The following is a 21,803-nucleotide window of genomic DNA, read 5'->3' as shown; positions in this document are numbered from 1 at the left end:
CTCTCGCTCTCCCGCCACTGCCCACCCACCTCTGTGACTTTGCTAGACCAGATTGCTTTCTACCTTGAACTTGGAAGCTTCCATTTAGTCTTCTTCGGGAAGGATATCAAAACTATTAAAAGACAAGGTCTTGTTCATGGTTATTGCTGGTGATTTAATACCCTGCCGGGAGCAGGCCATTAGCTGACTGCTGCAGGAGCGTTGCCCTTGGCTTTCCAAGGAACACCTGGCCCAGGACGGCGGTGAGCCGGCCCGGAGAGAGTGCCTCCGCTGGCAACACCCGTCTGCTTTGCCTTGGTCGTGGTACGTGGCGTGGTTGCTGTTCAGCATTGTGGGGCGTTAGGTGAGAAAAGTCTGCCGTCAGGGCCTGGGGGAAGCCAGAGTCGTCCTTCTGCCCCGTCCTAGCTCTCATCTCAGCAGCCCTCACTTCCAGGTTGCTCCCGGTGGTGAGAGGCACAGTGGTGTTCAGAACCAGGGGTTCTGGCCTCTGCTCGGCTGTGCGGTCTTGGCGACATCCTCCCCCTTCCCTGTAACTCACTTCCAGCCAGTAGTTATGCCATGGAGAGTTTGCACCAGACGATCTCTAAGGTGTTTTCCAGGTGAAATATTTCTAAGACTGTGTACTTACATGGTGTTCTCATGTCCTGAAGTCTGCTATTTCCTAGCATGCTTTCTAGCATGCCTAGCATGTCACATACGTTTCGATCTATCTGCTTGGTCATGTGCTTTGTCTCCTTGACGAAGCCCGTCTTTCTGCAGGGAGGACCCTGTCTTGTCCGTGGTGATAAGGATGCTCAGTGCTCACCAGGATGCTCAGTGCTGCACATTCCGGGAACAACACGGCCTAGCGGGTCTCCTGCACTTGGTCACCTGTCGACTGGTTGTAAAGAGGCAGCGAAATGCCCCAGAAGGCGGATAACTTGTCCCAAGTTCATAAACTATCCATGCACGAGTTCTTGCAATCTAATCAGTTTTATGGGCCGCTGCGAACACCTTGTAGGTATATAAAACTTCTTTCAGTCCCTCTCTCCTCCTCGTGTTTCCTTCATTCCCAGGAAAACTACACCTGGGCTCTGGGGGACACACACTCGGATTCCAGCTCCAGCACTTACTGCTGCGCTGTGCACGGCGGGGCTGGTTACCTTCCACCTCTGGGCCCTGGATGTCTCACCTGCAAACGGGAAGAGGTGTACTGGCCTTGCAAGTGTGATGGCAGAACCCAGCAGCCTCTAGCACAGGGCCGGATCAGGACTAAGTTGACGTTAGTTGTTCCCTCCAGGGCTTGGTTCAAGTTCAAGGTGCCCCTTTCCCTCAGAGCCTTCCCAGCCAACAACCCTTGGGGTTGGCCGTCTGGGCATTTTAGGATAGGTTATCCCTGCCGTTTATCTTGGAGCACCTGGACTCACTTTTGCAAAAACAGACTATCAAATACTAAGAGTCCGAGAGCGTTGTGGCACCTACTTGCAGCGTTCCCTCCTTTCTCAGCCCGGTGTCCCGAAAACTGCGGGTGCTCAAGTCACGTCAGGTGCTGGGAAGGAGATAGCACAGGGTGAAGGGCAAGGGCACCTGCACTGTGCGGTCACCTTGGTAGGTCACAGGCTCTCACCCTGCTTCCACTTTCTCACATTATTCAAGGAAAAGCTTGATCCTCAGGGTCCCTCGGGCCCTTGCAGCCTGGATCCTAGGCTGTGATGCTGCGCCAGGTTTTTACAAAGTTCCAGAGCCTTGTCCTCCACACAGGAGTCTTCCCAGACACAGGCGGCTTTTCTAGCCATGAGAAGCACGGTCTCTGTGTGAGCAGTTGTCCTCCGTCACTGGCGAAGGGGAATGTGGTCTGAGGCTCAGCTTTCCCTCCAGAGTGGGCCGCCTTGGCCAGCGTACGGTTCCGTGGGGAAAGGTTGGCACTGGTGTCTCTCCTGGAAGAGAAGGCATCATGATGCAGGTCTACCGGGCCTTTCAGTCCCAAGTTGGTGCCAGTAATACGGCCTTGGCTTTGCACTGCAGATGCTCAGGAGACCAGCGACACATCTCACCTGAGAGAGAGTGTCTCGTGAGTGGGAGGTGGCGGTGGCTCCCACGAAGTGGTGGTGAACTGGGCTTGACTGCAGACTTCACACTGAGAAAGGTCTGCCTGTAGATTGCCCTTGGCCGCCCCTTACATGATGCCACGTGGCAGCTTTCTGCTGCTGTACAGGTGAGGCCAGGCACATCGTCAATTAGGGAGGCTCCTCTCCTGGCTTCTCCTCTTCCTCTGATCAGCAGCGAGGCACTGCAGGCCCCAGCGCTGCCCCTCGGTCTTCCCCGTAAGATGAGCTTCTCCTGAGATGAGTTCATGTTCTCAAGTACCATTCGAGTTATAGTGGTCCCCGAGTCTCGGGCTTAACTTAGGAAAAACGGAACTCTAGGTCCCACCCCAGCTGCAACATGTTCACACTTCGGAATACCACTCAGCAGCGAAAAAGAATGTGGTGTTAACACACGCAAACCACTTGGGGTGACCGCAGGTTGAGGTGCCTGTGCATGTCCGAGGCAGAGGGGTCAGATGGGCGGTTGCATTTATGATCCAGGAGCTCAGCGTAGAGGTGCAACTGGAGAGAGAAATCTGAAGTTATCAGCCCACATGTGGCCGATTCAGGCAGTTGCCTGGAGGAGGTCACCAAGAACCAGGAGAGGGACAGGGCAATGGGCGAGGTCTGTAGAGTGGGCGGGGTCTGTAGAGTGGGCGGGGTCTGGGAGGGAGGGAGTCCTGGACACTCCAGCCTTTGTGGTGACAGTTCAACGAGACTACAGAGTTGGGGTTTCCCCAATGTCCTCCTCAGGTAGCTAACTGGCTAGACCGGCTCACAGAACTGAGCAAAGAACTTGTACTTAGTGTTAGTGGCTGCTTTATTCTCTATTAAGGATACAACTGAGAACCAACTGGAAGACACGCAGGTGTTGGGGGCGGGGGGATGTGAGGAGTGTGCGTGCCCTCTGTGGGCCCACCACCCTCCCAGAGCCCTCATGGGGTCACGCCGGAGGCTCTCAAACCCTGTTGTTTAGTGGCTTTTATGGAGGTTCCATCGTGTAGGCAAGATTGAATGACTGGCCATTGGTGACTGACTCAATCTCCAGCCCCTCTCCCCTCTCCCCTGGAAGGATGGGGAGCAGGGCTGGAAGTTCCAGGCTTCTGATCAAGACTTGGGTTTCTGGCATCCAGCCCCCGTCCTAAAGTGACACAGAGCCCTGCCAGGAGTCGCCTCGCTGGAACAAGAGCTGTTCTTACAGTTCAGGGAATCCCAGTGCTGCTTAGGAACTCGGTGCCAGGAACCAGACATGAGATACTTTCTGCGACACTGCGGACCCCGTCCCTGTCAAGCGTCCCACTCTACGGTCTGATGCCCACTGTCCCCCTCGCCCGACACTCTTCCCTCTTCCTTCCCATCGCCCTTGAATCCACGTTGCCCCTGACAGCCTCCTTAGTGGGCTTCCCCTTTCCTGGGTCCCGCCGTCGCTGTGGACCTCGCCCTCCCAGGCCCCCAGAGTCCCAGCCCCCAGAGTCACGGCCCCACATGTGTGGCTGTGATTGTTCATGACCCCGCCCAGTGTTATGGACTCAGCCCTGTCCCCCGGAGCTCCCGGGTTAGAGTCCAAGCCCCCAACACCTCAGAACGTGACCGTGTTCGGTGACGGGCTCTTTAGAGAGGTTAAGGAAGATAAAGTGAGATCCCTGGAGTGGGCCCTAGTCTGCTGGTGTCCCTGTAAAAAGAGGTGATGATGACACAGACACCCACAGAGGGACGCCCACATGAGGACACAGCGAGAAGACCGCCATCTACCAGCCAAGTAGAGAGGCCTCAGAAGCAACAACCTGGCCCAAACCTTGACCTCCGACGTCCGGCCTCCGGAACTGGGAGAAGGTGAATTTCCGATGTTTACAGCTGCCCTCGCTGACCGCTGACCAACTCCTACGAGGCTGTAAGCCGCACTGAGGGCGGGGGCCAGCTGAGGGTTCCCTCACCATCCTTGCATCCCCACAGCCAGCACGGGGCTGGGCTCTGAGCTGTACAACAAATACGTGTCGGACGGATGAGGGGCTCCTCTCACGGTGATGGCAGAGAGTCTGGGAATGTGGAGGTTTCGTTACGTGTGTTCCGACTAGTCCCAGGCCAATACTTCTTTATCCTGTTAGCGTCTCTGTTTGGAACTTGCCCCCCCCACCCCCCCGTCCTTTCTCCCTGAATGGCCTTCCCTGCATCTCTATAATCTGCCCAGCAACCAGACTTAAGAACTTAAAGAGAATTTGTGATTAAGCTTCCTGACTCCTTCTCAGCCTTGCGGGGGGCCTCCACTGGTAACTTCCACCTTCCAGGCTATATTTCAGAGAACAGAGTTTGTTCCGCATCAGACCTCTGCCTACGGAGAGGATCCGTGAGCAATGTGCCGTAACCTAAGAAACGCTATGGTGGGGCGGGGGATTAAGTCATAGCTACTACATAAGACCCAGGAATGTTTGGTAATGAGGCTTATCCTTACCGTTGAACAGCATTTTACAGTTTACAGTGTTGCACGGCGCTCTCAAAACCACCTTATAATGAAAACAGGGTGTCGTTTGTCATCATCATCTATTCTAAAGAAATAAAAGCTAGCACCGGAAGATCAAGTCGTTTTCGCCCAGCCGGCCCTGGCGGTCATCGGGAAAGCCAGAGCTCAAAGGCCGGCCCCTGGCTCCTGCAGACAATGCGGACAAGCCCCATTTCTGCAGCCCCTCGGGAAGACTGAGCTGGCCCTCGGTGCTGTGCGTTACTCAGCGGTTCATGGGGGCGACTGGGAGTGAAGGATGTGGAAGATGCCAACAAACTGCGCTTTTAGAAAGAGACGTATCCAGGAGGCCCACGGATGGGAGCGGCAGCTGGGTCCCGGCGGTGGCAGCCGCGTGTCCCGGGGGCTGGGTGGTAAAGCAGCCTTGGACGGGAGCCCAGCAGCCGGCTCCACACTCCTTTCTAGTTCTTTCTGTTTCCCAAAACCAGACATCACGGACAGAAGAAAAGGGAAATCATTGTTGGAGATTGAGCAGGAGTTTTTATACTGTGAATTACAGTACGTGAATGCGAGCTCCTCGGGCTGATCTGGGAGGAAGTGGCAGGGAGACGGTCATCTCCCGCGGGGCAGTGGAATCATTACCTGGACCTTTATTGGTTCGCAGGGTCTTCCCTGAGTCTCAGGCCTCCCGTTTTGCCCTCCCTCGATATCCCTGGTAGGATATGCTCTCACTTGGGGCCCTGTGACGAGTGCTGAAGGAAGTTAGACTCAGCGTACCCCGCTGGGGACCAGGGGCCTCTGCAGCGTCTGGGACTCCCACCTGCAGCCCCAGGCAGTAGTATGGGCAGGAACCGGTGAGCGGGTCAGCTGTGTCTTGACCAGCCTCTCATGTCCTTCGGAGCCTCGTCCTTGGTGGTACCAGCCACCAGCTACCCTGGAGAGAGATGCTTTTGCACATGTTTCCTAACTTTGCGCATAAATGTGAGAACACACGGGCTTTTGCGACAGGGAGATCTGAACACAGCCGCAGCTCGGTGGTTCCCAGGCACTGGTCCTGGACAAACGACTTCCCCTCGCTGAACCTGTTTCCCTTTCCTGTGGGTTTGTGGCAAGGCACTAGAGACGATGCGTCCATCCCAGCAGGAGTGGAGGAGGAACAGGTGTGGGGACAGCCCCCCATGAGGGGGGTGTTGAGGAAGCCCGTCGTTGGTCTAAATAAGGAGACCCCAGAGTCAGTGCGGAAGGGAGCTTCCAGGCCATGCAACCTCGTCGTCCGCTCAGCGCAGGACCCCCACGCCACCATCGGCATGCCTGCTGGGTGACCTCCCGCTCCCATGCTCCCCAGCCCTGCTGTGCACCAGAATCAGTGGGGCTGTCCTTTGCACAGAACCCCCTCGGGCTGACCCCAGGATGACCAGTTTTCATTAGGTTTGGGGCACTGCCTGGGAGATGGTAGCCAAGCCATTGGGAAGCTCTCTGCAGAGACCATCAGACCCAGAAGGCGGGGCCTGGCCTGTTTTCTTCCCTGCTGTGTCCCTAGCAGCTGACGCAGAGCCCGGTGCACAGTAGGGACTCGGCGAACACCTGCTGGGGGAGGGCTGATGCAGACAGCTTCTTCCAGAACAATCCCAGTGCCTAGAAGCCCCCCCCCCCCCCCCCCCGCCCCAGAAAGGCAGCTCATTTCCATCCATGTTGGTGAACTCGAATGGTTACTTATGGTCTGGCTTATAATAAGCAAAAATCGATCTTCCTTTAATCTTCATTCATGCAACCTCATTCTCCCTGTCTCTCGAGGGGCAGATTCTAATTCCTCTTAGAAGGGATTATTCCCCAGCTGTGGAGGTCAGCGAGGGTGGGATATTTATCTCCAAATGAAATCAGGGCTGGCTAAGCAATGAATAAACTGACTTCATCAGGGAAACAAAATGATGGACCAAAGGACCTTTGTAGCTAGAGCACGTGGGTCCCAGCTCCAGGGCATACGCTGCAAACTTGGGGTGCATAAACAGGGCTACAGGTCCCAGGTATGAAATGGATATACCTTTACCATGGTGCAGAGGAAATTGACCCCAGACTGCATTCCAGGGTAGAAGAGCTAGCGTTTGAACCAGGTGAGAAGTATACTCAAGTTCAAGGAAAGAAGAGGGGGCCCGGTTGGAGTAGCTTACGCGTTGAAGAAACCCGAGCACAGCATCGGTGGTGGGGCCCACCTCTTCGCTGACGGTGTTTCCCCACACGCCTCACTCCCCTCCTTCAGGCTTCACCTGTAAACGTAGGCGGTTCCGGAGCGCTTACTAAGATCTTCCCAGCTCACGTGAACTCCTGTGATCCCAGAAGTGCATTAGCTGGAGCTGGGAAACGTGCAAGTTCTGAAATGGTCGTTTTCAACCCATTCAGGGCTGTTTAAATACCCTTTGTGTTGCACCTTCTCAGGAGATGTTTTATTATTCTGCACCCACGCGTCGGGGTACCAGTGAAGCGGTTCTTTCGGGATGTTTAATAAATGGTGATGTGGTACGATATGTTTTCCTTATTGTAGCCTTCCTGCACTCAGACATGCACTGAGTGATACTATTAAAGGCTTTTCTGTTACAAAGTAGCTTATTAGAATAAATAGGATGTCGGAAGGGCATTGTTGCCTTCTCTGCTAATAGTCAGGAGAGCCTCCGGTGATAACGTTTTAGTATTCACCTGCCGGTAGAAGCGCAGCTGGTTTGATGCACAGCAGCGATGGGCAGTGTCGCTCTGTGCAGCCAGGACCTCTCCCGGGGACGGGAGAAGGAGACAGCTCTGGCAGCATCTGCTCGTCGCCCGTGGTCAGGGCTGGAGCTCCCTGCGCCTGGTGCTTCCCTGGAGAGAGGACCTAGTACGCACCCACGCCCACCCCATTTCGGTAAGAGTCCACCAGTTCCAACTGGGATGGGAAGGTGATTTTTTTGATGATAGTTGTTTTTCATTGCACCGTTCATCCATCTCAACTCACGTCCAGAAAGCCAGTGAACTAGCACATAGTGGGAAATGTTAGAGCTGGAACACTTGAAGGACCCTATATGGGGAAATGTCTGTTGCAAGAGGTGAGGAACGAGGGAATAAATGAGTGAATGAGTGATACAGGATTCTGGCTTTATTGCAGATTAGCTGGGCGGCCTTGAGCAACTTAGCAATTCCTCTGGGCGGCCCCCACTTCTTCTACCTCGAGCCGGACGCTCTGCCTGTGTTCCCCTGTTCGGTCTGCATGTCCTCTCTGGAGGCGGGAGGCGAATTCCACTCTTGCCCTCCGTGACAGGAAACGGCGGCTCGGGGAAGTTACACCTGGGCCACACCTCGCAGTAGCAGAGCCAGGGCTCTCCTTTGTCTGGATTAAAAGCCCTGTTTCTGATTTTCCATGCTGCCTGCCGCATGGTGGGTGAATGCCCCGCCTGCCCTTTCCAAGCCTCAGGGGCCACGTGGGAGCGTCACCAGCCCCTCCTCCTGGGGCTCCACCTCTCGTCAGCAGCCGCCCTGCCTGGAGCCCAAAGCTCAGGAAGGAGGAGGCAGGGAGTCCCCAGCCTGGCGCCATCCGTCTGCTGGCTGGTGACAGGACACCAGGGCCCCAGCAGAACAGCAAGCTTGTTCACTCTCGTCTGGCTGTTTGTGGTGATGTATGAATAAGCAGAGAAGACAGCTTCATTTTCATAAGTTAACTTGCGCCTGGAGTGAGGAATCCGGGGAACAGGGCACTTCATCATAACCGCAGGGCCCGCACGGAGAACAGTGACAAAGCCTTTTGTTAGTCACAGTGTTTTATTGTAATAACTCTGAGGCAGAGCAGGCGGCACGGAACACCAAGGGGCCGTGGGAGGCGGCTCCCGGGCAGCCCGCGTCAGCGCCCCCAGGAGGAATCCCCTGGGATCCCGCCTCGTAACGGGACGCCAGGCCCACGATGTGTTGGCATCGTCGAGGTGAAGGACTGAGACCCTGACCTCTGCAGATCTGGGGTGTAGATGCCACCTGGAGAAAAGATGACCTGTCTTGTAGGCGCTGCAGCCGGGGACCAGCGGGACTCTCTGCCTGGGCAGGGGTGACGGGACAGCACCGTCCTCGGAAACGTTCTGGGAGAAGCTTGGGAGTTTGGAAGTGTGTGTGGAAGGGGAAGGGCAGGGGCACCTGCAGGGCAGGAGGGAGGTGGTAGGTGGCTCTGGCCGGATGTCCAACGGCCATCACCCCACTCCCCACAGAAGTAGCTGTTCCTGCTCTGCCCACCTCGGACCCACCTGTGTTTCTGTCACTGCACGTACCACGCTGCCTTGTAATTGCTTGTCCGTCACCTCTTCCGGCTGCCTCCGGAGCAAGGACTATATTTTGTTTGCCTTCGGTCCCTTTGTCTTTTGTGCAGTGTCTGACACAAAGCAACCTCTCTGTCGATATTCAGCCGAGCCAAAGTCAAGGCCGAGCAAGGGTCGTGCCCACGGAGGAGGAGAGGAGACAGCTGAGACCGCAGACGGCTGAACCCCAGCTGACGCGGCCGCGTGTCGGGGCGGGGAATCTGGGCTCAGGGCAAAAATACCTGCTGACCATTCTGTTATGCCCTGGTCATTGTCAGGGGTGACGTTTGCCAATTCTGAGCACGCGGCACCCTTCATCGTGCCAAAAAAATAAATGGTAGCATCAACCTAGGGTCACTGGTAACTATGAACCAGCTCCCCAGGGACCCCACGTCCCCTGTGTGGCCCAGCCTCTGTGTAAGGTCAGCAGACGGGCACACGGCTTCCTCAGCCCAAGGCACCAGGCCTTGCCCATCGGACTGTTCGGCACCAGCATCCCAAGCTTGTTGCACGTGGGCCCTTGCGGTCCCCGAATCGGTGATGTTTTTCCTCCGAGGGATTCTACGAGTTTTGGATGCGATCCTATAGAATGACGAAGTGGGCGGTAGTGTTTTCCCGTGCCTCTAATTTATGTATTTGTGCTGGGGCGTTGATTTAGATGGGAACTCGATAAATTGATCAAGTAAATTACGGCAAACCCACACGCCATCCTTCCAGGGAGCTGTCATCGCACGGAGGAGGTTCTCCATCACGCGGCACGGTGTCCCGGGGAAGCACCGCTCTCTCAGCCTGCTGCTGCCGGGCTCGGTGTGCTCAGGGAGGCCCTTGTTTCTCGTGCCGGCTGCCAGTGCAGGGGTTTCAGCTCCTGGAGGCGTCCCTGGGCCGTGGAAGGCCGTGATCGTTAGTCGTGGGACCTTTCGCACATTATTCAGGCTTTCTGAGCCTCAGTTTCTCTTCGTATGAGACGTGGATGTATCGTTTCTATCATAAACCTCTGTCGTAAAGGTAAGCGGTAACGCACGGAGACAGTGGGAAGAATCTGGGCGTCGGACGAATGGAGAATGACGTGCCGACTCTACCGCTAGCGGTGCAGCTCTCGGTCCTACGGGAGCCTCAGTTTCCCAGTCCATGCGGTGGTATTGATACTAATCCTGAGAGACTGCCTGGGTGTGATGGGCTTGTCTGATGGAGGCAGTTGGGTCTGATGGAGGCAGTTGGATCTGATGCCGGACTTACCCTCCTTACAAGGCCTGGCGGTTTGCTCTGGGGACACAGAAGCAATCGTCCCTCTACAGAAGACTCCTGAGTTGACGTGAGGTTGACGTGGTGCTTCCTGACTGTGAGAGTGAAAGCACTGGGAAGGTGGCCAAGAGGTGGCTCTTCTCCATGGGTTCCCCTCTCGTCAGACAAGGGTCACGTCTTTCTCTCCCATGTGAAAATCACCTCGACCATGCTCAGAGAGCCAGTAAGTTAGCCTGTAATGGGAAATAGTAGAACTGGAACACTCGGAGAATAGTGTGTGAAAAAAATGCATGTTGCAAGAGGTAAGGAATGAGTGAGTGAGTGAATGAATGAATGATGTGGGATTCTGGCTTTACTGCAGACTAACTAGGTGGCCTTGGGCAACTTAACTTACTCCTCTGGGCAGCCTCCATCTTTTTCTCCATGAAACGGGGGTAGTACAAACAGAGGGGCTGCCTGTCTGCGGGGAATCGATAGATGAATACAGGTTAAGCACTTGGGCCAGAGCCTGGCCGCCCCTGAAAACTCCCCAGGATGAAAACTCGCGCTGCGATCTGGCACTCCTCCGTCTCCTTTCAGAGCACACCGACCCACACGGCTTGGCTCCTCTCAGCACCTTTGCCTTCTCTGTCCTTCACAGGTCAGCAGGTCCTGGGCTTGGTGGAGAACCAGAGTGACTGGTACCTCGGAAACCTGTGGAAGAATCACCGCCCTTGGCCCGCCCTTGGAAGGGGCTACAATACGGGTAAGTCCTGAGGGGGCAGGGAGGGGCGGGGCTTGTAGAGAACCCCGTGAGGACGCATGCTCCTTCCTTGGGGAGAAGAGGTAAGCCACAGCACAAGTGAGGCTCACCTGGCGGCCTGGGAACCTTCCAGTTCTTTCTCAGTGCTGCCCCCACTGGTTAAGTAGCTGTGGGGCCTTAGGCAGCTGCGGGGGTCTCACCGAAAAGCCCCTCTCCTAGGGGACCTTCCGACAGACTCCTAAATCTTTGTGAGTGTGACCTGTGGCACCGTGGCTCTGTTCACTGAGACTGGAGATCATCCCGCAGCAACAACCTCAATGTCTCAGGGGGCTCATTGTCCCAATGAGCCCCTTAACACAACCGAAATCACCTGGGCATTTACTAACTCGCCTAGGGAGGAAAGAAACAGATAACATTGACTCTGAAAGCTTCTGGTCAGGAGTGACATGACTTCTGCTATCTCATTGGCTAAAGTGTGTCATGTGACCGTGCCTACCTTCAAGGGGTGTGGGCAGGTGTCACCTGGCCATGTACCCAAAGGAGAAAAGGCAGAAATATTTGGTGGCTGGTGCTTAGGAACACCACGACTGTTAAGCACAATGTGTGTACAGTCAAGTCCATTGTTCCGCCTTGTTGCTAACCCCAAACGGTATCTCCTGGTTTCCTTCTCTCTCTGTTAGTAGTATCATTCCTTCACTCCTCCATGCTTCATTCATCTGCTGTCTGTTGAGTGCTTACCACGTACCGGGCCCAGTGCTAGGTGGGCCAGCACAGCCTGGGACCTCGTGGGGCGTGTAACAAAGGAAGCGAGAGCAGCCCCTCTCTCTTTAGGTTCAGGTCCTGCCACTGTCTCTCTCTGAAACGCGGCCAGATCCTCCTGCCTCCTCCCCTCTGTCCTCTTTGCCACTGCTCCTGTACCCTAGTCTCAGCGGACGCAGCCGCAGGACCTATGCCAGGCTGGAACTTGGAGTTTGGGGAGCTGCGGGGCAGGCCAGGCCAAGAGGTGCTGGGCCCTGGCGTCTGAGACCAGCTGTAACTGCATCGGGGCCAGTGTCTTCAGGGGGATGGTGCTACCTGAAGGGGACCGGTAACACCTGTCCTGGAGGCTCCAGTGGGAAGGGCTTAAGGGTCAACTCTGAGAGCCGAGGGTCCAGAGGGGTCAGGTTCAAACACAGGACCCCAGATCCCAAGAGAAAAAGGATAAGAATCCAGCTTCCAGAGGGCAGAGATGGGATCAGAGCAGGGTCAGACGCAGACCAGAATCAGGAAAGAAAGGTCAGTGTCCCGAGCAGACGGAGGGGCGGGGGGGTAGGGAGCTCTGGGTCGAAGGCCACCCTCAGGCACAGGGCACGCTCCCTCGCTGGCGTGGGCGTGCCGCTGCGCTGTCTGTAGTGACTTTTCCTGTAACCCCTGCCAGGCGGTAGATACAGCCTGAGGGGTGGCCAGTGAGGAATTCCACCCACCTGCTCCTGCTCCTGCACCTGCCTCTCGGAGGCTCACAGGCTGTGCGGCGCATTAACCCTTGAGTTGCAGGATGGGAGGGAGTTCTGGGGAGCCCCTGAGAGGGGAAGGGTGTGGGGAGGGGGAAATAAAGGGGCTCAGAGCAGCAGCTCTTTGGAGCTGGTTTGGAAGCATTTCAGTACAGCCACAGCCCGGTCCTCGTCGGCGTCAGAACTCATCAAACCCTGTGCTCATCACATCTGATGAGAAGAAATGTTTCTGCGCCCGGTGTGGATGCTAGCACTTGTCTGAGTCATGTCGCCGCCCTGCAAGAGAAAATGCTTCTTCGCTGGTTGCTTACTCAGTGCCCGTGGGTTTCGTTCGGCACTCCTCACGAGTTCCAGACTGAGTTAACGATGAGCACCGAGGTACCACTGTGTTCCGTTACTGGGCAAGGCAGCGCCGCTGCCTCCCAGCTGAGCACGGGCCAGGCGCTGGGCCAGGCGCTTTGTAGGTGTCAGTCCCATCTGACCCTCGCACTAACCCCGGGGGATAGGCGCTCCTCTTATCTCTGTTTTGTACACCGGGAACTGAGGCTTGGGGAGTGGAGTGATGAATGAGGAGCCCGCGGTGTCGACTAACTTCAGCTTCCCAGCTTGAGCTGCAGTGGCTCCGGGATCAAGAACGCTTTTGAAACATGTGGAATCCTAGACTCTGCCCTTGGAGGGCCTTGCCCCGGGGGGCGCAGGGAGGGGCGGGTGCAGGGCAGAAAGTCCCGGCACCCTGTTTCGCCTTCCGGCAAGCCTTCCCGGGGGCTCCGTCCCTTGGTGTCTTTGAGTCGGGGCCCTTCAGGGACCCACAGTGGGCTGATGCGAAGGCGCCCCGTGCTTGTTCACCCCGTGTTGATCTTTGGTGCCTGGACTCCAGCCCCTTTCATTCGAGGCTCCGGTGAAGCGGGAGACACCCGTGTGAGCCGGCTGGGGGAAGGGCAGGCTCAGGTAAACCCTGGTGTGTGTTTACCTTCTGTCTCCGACAACAGAGAATAATAGAAAATGTCACTGGGTGACGTACGGCCGAGTCTCGGGGATGCGGCATCGGGGTCATGATTACCTGGGCGAGACAGAAACCATCCGTCATCAGTTGGGGTTTGCGGGAGAAGACAAATGTGGCGTGCTGGGGAATTTATTATGACAAAAATGACGCGTCCCCTCCCTCCCCTCCCCGCTGGCCTCAGAAGGTGAGGTCGGGAGACTTACAAGCACCTGAACTAGTAGTGCTCACTCCTACCTGGAATGCCTCGGCAGTGAGCTGCCTCCCTCCTTGCTCCACCAACGGGGCAGAACAGATGGGAAAAGCCCTGTGAGAACTGATTCCATGTAAACAAGCCCATGACACCAAGTGATCATTATAAAAGGATTTATGCGACATCGAAATGCATTGGCTTTCAGGACGGGCATTTGTTATCCTAAGACTAAGGATCGTGCCTCCCACATCACGTCACCCGGACGAATAGGCTCTCTCTCTCGGAAACGGAGCCCTAAATCGCCACGCACCTCAAGCCTCCACAGGGGGGATCCCCAGCCGAGCCCCGGGCCAGCCTTCACCTTGGTGCTGGGAAACGGAGGCCGACCCAGGTCAGAATCGCAGCTCAGCCACTCGGGCGCTGTGTGAGCTTGCACATGTGGCTTCACCTCCTTAAACTTGGTTCCTCCCTTGTAAATGAGGACAAGAAGAGCACCTTTTGGGTAAGGGCTCACTAGGTAATTTGTCTAAGGGGCCTAGTCTGGTGCCTGGCTTGCCCCGCCCCCAAAATTCTCAGTAAATCTCAGCCTGTGTCCTCTTGTGTTTCTTTGCCACTTCCTCTACCAGGGAATGGGATCCGTCTGCTTCAAAAGTGGTGGTGACGCGGCTGGCTGTGGTTCGCTGAGGTCTCCCCAGTGCCTGGGCCACAGAGAACCACTCCGGGGTCTGCTTTTCCCCAAATAGGCAACCCCCAGCAGTTTTCCTCCTCCCTGCTCCCTGGAAAAAGTTAGCTTTTTCATATTATTTTAGAATAAAAAAATGATGATGTTAGCCCATACATCCGCTTCCTCACTGTGATGTAACTTTGAAAGTTCCCCCAGAAAGCAGGAGACGTTTGACTTGGAAGATCTGCCTTCCAGACCTGACTTGGTCGCTTTTCAACGTGACGCCTTTTGGAAAGTGACTCTTGGAACCTTGGGTGTGTCACCTGTAAATGGAGAATGGTGACCCACCTGGAGCCCACGGTGGTGGGTGGTGCATCCCTCAGGGGCAGGGCCACCAAAGTGCTTTAGGAAGCGGCTTGTAGTGTTTATATATTTCTGCCCCTGACCACAGCCTGACTGAGTAACTGTTTTCAATTTTGATTCATCTCCATTCATCAAGTTCAGGTGCGTCCCCCAGGCACTTAACCTCGCCTTGTCTTTGTTAATTCCTAGAATTATCTTGCAATGTAGGCATTCCCCTTCGGAGAGCCAGCCAGCTTCCCCCTCCCCCTTTCTCTTTTTGTTGTTCTTTCCCCATCTGCGTGCACCAAGCCCCCAGGGCCCCAAAAGATTAGGGACAACGATCATCTGCTCCCCCATCTCCCTCCATTCTCATTACCGTGGTTTATAGCTTAATTCCGACCTCAGGAGATGCCCAGCCGCAGCAGCTGCAGGTGGCCGGCGGGTCCCAGCACAGGGTCCTTGCCATACTGTTCGGGTGGACTAAAGGGCACGGAGATGGGCTAATCTCCAATCATTCTGTCCGCTCCTTGCATCCCAGGGGCCAGAAGCTGTCATTCACCCAGCATTCAGCTGTCTGCAGGATTTTTAAAAAAATTATTACAGGCTCATTAAGATTCAGCTACTTCATCTCTTATGCTGAGAGTAACTAGCTTAAAAACAGAGCCCAGCAAAAGGGAAGGGGACAGAGCTGAAAGTAGCCGGTGACTGGGAAAGTAGAAAGAAGGTGGCAGGTGTACAGAGGTTCGTTTGCCCCGGATCCCAAAGTTTGCTCAAGGAGAAGGCGCGTCCTCCCCAAGATCAAGGACATGATATCAACCAGAGGATGTGCCGTCAGAAACAATTTCAAAATAAAAACGTGTCCTGTTCCTTTCAGTCCCCGAAATTAGGCCAGGGACAGGCAGATGGAGACCTGGCCCTCGAGGGAGGGAGGACGCATTGGCCCAGGAACCCTTTCCCGCGGAACAACAGAATTGGGACACTCAAGGACTGACTCACCTCTGGAGCCGGAGCGGACTCCAGCTTCCGGGCCCTGCAGAAAGGGAGGGTGCCCCAGTAAAATCGGACACACCGTGACATCCGTGGCAGGGATTCACAAGGAGCAAACGTTAGACAACTTGACGAAGAACTGTGAAATAGCTTTATCGAGATAACTGTAAGTGTGGGACTTCAGCCTACACTTCATTCCGCCTCTGATAGCCAGCATTCTGCTGCCCGGGGGAGGTTCCTTCTTGTCTCGGAGCCCACCAGCTCTCGTGGGTCAACAACTAAGGAATATTGTGATTGAATTATTTTTGTCTGTAATGCATGCATCTAGAGAAACAAGATTTAAAGGTAGTTTGTTCATTCATTCATTCGTTCATTCATTCAGCACATGCTCCTGAATGCCTATTATTCTGGGCAAATAGTAATTATTTAAGAACAAGCCATACCAAAAACTTGGCTTCGAGGATATTACTGTGTAGTGCAGGGGAGTCTGCATATCTACAAATGAAGTCCGTAGGACTCGAACACCGAGCACCTTTGACATTCAGAATGGAACATCACCCCTACAGTAACCCGGGACCGATATTTTCTAGGCTCATTGCAGAAGACGTTGCAGGAGGTGTTAATGTCATTTAGAAACCACGGAGGGTAAGATGGAGAAATCTGGATATTGTCTTTCCCTTGGAGGTTCCGATTTCACGTAGGCATGTTAGAGGTCCTGAGAAGGCTGGAAGTAAAGAAAGCTGTTGACCTTCCAGCATCCTGCGCTCTTGTGTGATCCAGAGCTCTGGAAACGAGTTTAGGAAAAATGTCCGCTAGACTAACTCTGGGGTAGAAACGATCTTGTTTCAAGCTCTGTGTCCAAGCTCTCGGCACAGAAGTGTTTACATGGAATCTGTAGGAAACCCCATTGAAAGACGCTTGTCACCTGGGAGTGGTTCAGGTGACACCACAGGCAGTAGAATTGTCTACTGTCTTTGGCACTGCAGGATCTCATTCATCTTTGTGCCGTAAGAACCTAACACCACGTTATTGCACCTTCTTAATCAATGTCCTGTGCACCGTTGCGTGCCTGAAGCCAGTCCCCAGCCGGCAGCCCTCCAAAACCTTTTTTCCAGGAATGCTGCATGAGATGGCTCCGAGACCTTTCACCATCCTGATTGGCTGGCCGCCTCTAGATAACTCCATTGTCTCTCTTTGAGGGCAACACGCTGACCTGAAGGATATGCTCTGGGCGTTACCTAACTCTCAGAGGTTCATGCCTTCACCCCGACACTCCCACCCACTTTTCTGGATCATAGCCCCCGTTTATAATGTCAGAGGCTCTAACCCAGAGAGAGAGTGCACCTGAATCTCTAGAGGTGAGGCCAGGGGACTGCTATTTCTACACACATTCCCTGAATGACGGATGCATACTGACATTTGAGAACCAGTATCCTAGCGCAGAGTTTTATTGCCATGTGCCCATCAAGCTCCAATTGAACTTGAGTTCAACCGAGAAGCTCCCTGAATGGCCATTCAGCCAAAGGGTCCCCATTCAGGGCTTCCATCATAGATTTATTGAGCCTGAAGCGCAGATTTGATGTTTATCTCTGGTGATTTTGAGCCGATCTAGGCCAAGCTTTTGCATCATTTTACTTGACCTCATTTTCATTCTCCACGAGGGTCATCCACAAAAATAATCAAACCGCCTTCTGTTCATCCGTCCGGTGGCCAGGCCCCATTTTTTGTAACTCATGCTTCCATGCCTCTGTGCTATCCTGGAGTAAAATTCATAGATCACCTCTCTTACACAGTCATCAACTATAATTTTAAAAAATCAATATAGTACCCTGCCTAGAATATAAACATGAAAGGAAATTAATTTACTAAAAAATAATATTGACTTCAGCATGTAATTGCTCAGGCTCGGCCACTATAGACCTGATGAAGTGGTCTGAGGCTGCCGTGCCGGTGTTCAGGGTGGAACTGTCTTCGGTGTGACTGCCACAAATGCACAATGGTGCTGGCGGGACACTGGCCATCCCGTTCCACAAGTGGCCTCTGTCATCTGTGAGATGACAACTTGTGAGCAATTGTTGGCAACGTGTCAGTTAATAGGAAGTACTGTCTTCCTTTGGTTTGAACTCCAAGTTCAGCGTTTGTTAGGACCATGCGAGCCCTGGCTGGTGTGGCTCTGTGGATGGAGTACTGGCCTATGAACCAAAGGGTCACCTGTTCAATTCCCAGTTAAGGCACATGCCTGAATTGTGGGCCAGGTCCCCAGTAGGAGGCACGTGAGAGAAAACCTATCGATGAATCTATTGCACATCAGCGTTTCTCTCCCTCTCTTCCCTTCTCTAAAAATAAATTTAAAAATCTTTTTCAAAAACCGTGTGAAGAAAAGCACTTGGTCTTTTCCTGTAAGTAGTGTTCGTGTCAGATATTCATAACAGCTATAGACACGAATGTTCAGTGAGGCCCATGTGGGCTGCGGAAACATTCTCCATGGTGCCAGACGGTCCCGGAAAGGAGCCCTGTCCCCGTTGAGAGTCACGAGTCCAAGGCATTACACATGTCCAGTGGGCTGGCTCGGGCGCAAAGCCACAGTGTGCTCAAGACACCTCTTGAGGCTGGTGTCGAGGAGGAAGAGGACACCCCTGCTCGGAGCATGCAGCCAGCTGGAGTCTACGGAGCAGTGCCGCCGTCCAGCGACTTCCCTGCAACGAACCTCTATCTAAGGTCCAGTGACGTTACCCAAGGCTTGTCCACGTCATGTCCTGAACCAGAATCTCCTTTGGCCTTAGTTCAGCCTCACGGTTCACATGGAATACATCCTAGCCTTCCTTTCTGTGCTCGCTGAACCTCAGTTGATTCATGCACGAGATGAGCATGGGTAGTCTCTGCCTCACAAAGGCCTGTTGTGAGAAGTCAGTGATACGCCATGCAAATTTAATACAATAAGACCAAGTTGGGGATGGAGTCAGTGCTCAGTGAATGTAGCAGCAGTTGCCTCTTGTCATTTATTTCAAAGGTAGACAAAGGGACTGCAGGACACTGGGCCTCTCGTCGTATCGGTCACCCTGTGCTCCTGTTTTATTTTCCCATGAAAAGACCTGTTGCTTATGTTCTGGAGATGGACAGCCCTGGGTTCAAGTCCCTGCTCCATCTGGTACAGGCTCCATAATTCCGGGCAATCTGTCCTTTCCCCGTCCATCAGGACAAGAAGAGTTCCCGTCTCAGGAAACAGTTGAATGAAACCCCATCTCCCCATCACATTTCCCAGACTTAAATACGGCTAGCAGTTTGCAGTATCTTTCTTGCCTTTCCTCTTTTCACATATGGAGTTATCTATTTCTCTCTATATGTGCATCTCCTTTTTAATTGTTCTATGTGCATTTTACTGAAAAACAAAATGCTGGGTCTCTCTCTCCGGCGGTACATCAAGTTGTGTTTTCTTGTTTTCTTTTGAAGGACTGTAGTGTTTCCATTTGCTGAATGGACCATAATGTATGTCTTTTATTTCCTGTTGGGGGACATCCTGAATCTTCCTGCCATAAGGAAACTAATCTGTCATTTATTCCGTGCATGGTTTCTTTGAAGACATGTTTATGATGAGAAGACGCATCTGATCTTCTGGAGGTCCCCCAAGATCACAGTGTCCATCTCTCAGATTTGACTTGTGCATCCACGCGCATTCGCTCACGTGACCCCCACTGGCCAGAGGAGCCAGTGGAGGCGCAGAGAGGCTGACTTCAGAAGTGAGCAGAGCCAGTAAACAACAGAGCCCCGTGCTTAAGGCTCCTTCCAGTCTCGTCTTGGAGCTTCAGCGCTTGAGACGGGTAGAGCAGTTGCTGAGATCTGCCCAGGGGATGGTCTGGTCCCTTCCCCAACAGCGCACAGGGCTGGGCAGCTGGGCAGCTGGGCATCGTCTTATAACCTGGTGCCATCCGTGGAATGGGTTAACATCACCAGCTGACATCCATTCACTGGGCATTTACCCTGTGCCAAGCCCTAGGCTAAGCGCTTTTCATACTTTTTTTTCCTAAGTGCTGCTCACAATTTATTCTTTTTCTTTTTCAATTACAGTTGACATTCAAGATTATTTTATATTAGTTTCAGGTGTACAGCATAGTGGCTAGGCATTTATATAGTTTATGAAGTGATCCCCCACCTGGCACCATACCCCAAAACAAATGCCACATGGTTTCACTTATATGTGGAGTCTAAGGAACAAAATAAGGGAGCAAACAAAACGGAAACAGACTCATAGAGAACAGACTGCGGGTTGCCAGGTTTGGTGGGGGGTGGGGAATGGGGGCTGGGTGGGAAAGGTGAAGGGATTGAGTAGTGCAGGTTGGTAGTTAGAAAAATAGTCGGGCATATAAAGTACAGCATAGGGCATATAGTCAATAATATTGTAGTAACTCTGCATACTTTATCTCATTTAATTCTCACTACATCCTTGGGAGGGTTTACATGATTAATCAAAATCTCATATTTAGAACAGTACTTCAGAATCGTGGATGCACATTGAAATCACCGGGGGAGATTTGAAAAGCCACGGCATTCATGGGTCATCTCAAACCAATTAGAACTTGTGATAGGAGACCCCTCCACAGTGGTTTCTGAAACGAGACAGGTGATCTCTACCTACCAGATACCCTGCCTGCTGGGTAGAAGTTCTCCCTTATCTTCCCAAAGCTGCATTCTAAAGACACTCATTTGCACCTTAGTACCTTCCTTTGTACCTTCTTTCTCTGCTCTTTATCCCCTACATCCTGCTTTCCTAACCACCAGCAGACTCAGGGACTCCATAGCTGTTTGTGTGCATTCAGCCAGCAAAGATATTCTGAGTGGTAGCTGTGTACGATATCAGACCCCACGCTAGGCCGTCGGGCGCCGAGTGAAACCAGAATCCTGGCATCAGACAGGCTGCTGTCGAGGAAGATCCAGGATAATGCCCCCCAGAGTCACCCATGTCACCACAAAGGGCAAGAGTCCTTTTTTTATGGCTGAATAACACTTCATTGTGTGTACTTCATCGTATACACACCCCACATTGTCTTTATGCTCTCGTCCATTGAAGGACATGTAGGTTTTCATTTCTTGGCTATTGACACGAATGCTGCAGTGAATATAGGTGTGCAAATATTTCAAAAGATACTGACTTCAATTCCTTCACAGAGTTACTTGTGTTAAGTATGTGAGGTGATGGCTGTGTTAATTATCTTGAGCTTGCTAATCATTCTACAATGTAGATGCATACCAAATCATCACATTGCATACTTTAAATTATACGATTATATGTGCCAATTATTCCTCAATAAAGTTAAATAGAATTAGCCTAAAAAGAAAGGATCTATGACCCAGCAATTCCACTGCTGGGATTATATCCTAAGAAGACTGAAACACCAAACCAAAAGAACCTATGCATCCCAATGTTCATAGCACAATTTCCAATAGCCAAGTGCTGGAAGCAACCTAGATGCCCATCAGTAAATGAATGGATCAAAAAACTATGGTACATTTACACAATGGAATTCTATGCAGCAGAAAGAAAGAAGGAACTCCTACCCTTTGCAACAGCTTGGATGGAGCTGGAAAGCATTATGCTAAGTGAAACAAGCCAGGCAGTGAAAGACAAATACCATATGACCTCACCTTTAACAGGAGCCTCAACAACAAAACAAACAAGCAAAATAAAACCAAAGACACTGAAATAGAGAACAGGCTGACAGTGACCAGACAGGAGAGGGGAGGGAATTTTAGTGGAAAAGGGGAAGGGTTTACAGGAACAAATATAAAGGACACACGGACAAAAACTAGGGGTGGGGTGGAAATGGGAGGGAGGTGGAGAGGGATGGGAGTAAAAGACAGAAAACTGTACTTGAACAACAATTAAAATTTTTAAAAATGGAAAAAAAGGATCTAGGAGCAAATGCAAGAGATTAGAATGCATACGTGTCCAGATGTAGAAAGCTCTCAGGCTACAGGAAAGAAGGGGTACAGGGCCATGCCTCTGGTGGTTTATTTGCACCCCTTTTGTTGGGATTATGCCCCATTACCCTGTACTTCCCCTGGGGCTGCCAGAACCTGCAAAAGAACACCAGTGACATCAGACCAGCCTTCTAGTCTTCCCTTTTCCTTGAGAGCTATTCCTGTTGTCCACCTCAGTTCTCCAACACAGCCCCTTCCTCTCCACCCCCTCTGCCCTGAATTGCTGGATCTCCTTTTAGAGCTCAGTTGACATTTCAGCACCGCAGCTCGGACGTGTCTGAGTCAGAAAGGCACACAAGTTAGCCGAGGCCCCGTGGGACTGCCGCAGGAAGGGAATCTCAG

The 21,803-nt window shown here is 52.9% G+C and overlaps 1 protein-coding gene across 2 annotated transcripts in view; it reads left to right on the top strand.

Moving 5' to 3' along the window:
* LARGE1 (LARGE xylosyl- and glucuronyltransferase 1) overlaps positions 1–21,803 on the top strand; it is a 461,643-nt gene that overhangs the window by 355,159 nt on the left and 84,681 nt on the right. For both annotated transcript variants that reach the window (XM_036019534.1, XM_028532714.2), the window contains one exon: positions 10,708–10,812. In XM_036019534.1, the coding sequence (XP_035875427.1) occupies positions 10,708–10,812 (105 nt within the window). The remainder of the gene's footprint in view (positions 1–10,707; positions 10,813–21,803) is intronic.

Source organism: Phyllostomus discolor, chromosome 2, assembly GCF_004126475.2.
Source record: "Phyllostomus discolor isolate MPI-MPIP mPhyDis1 chromosome 2, mPhyDis1.pri.v3, whole genome shotgun sequence".
NCBI classification, from domain to species: Eukaryota; Metazoa; Chordata; class Mammalia; order Chiroptera; family Phyllostomidae; genus Phyllostomus; species Phyllostomus discolor.
The sequence above is the reverse complement of the archived record's forward strand: the minus strand, read 5'-3'. Positions and strand labels throughout refer to the sequence as shown.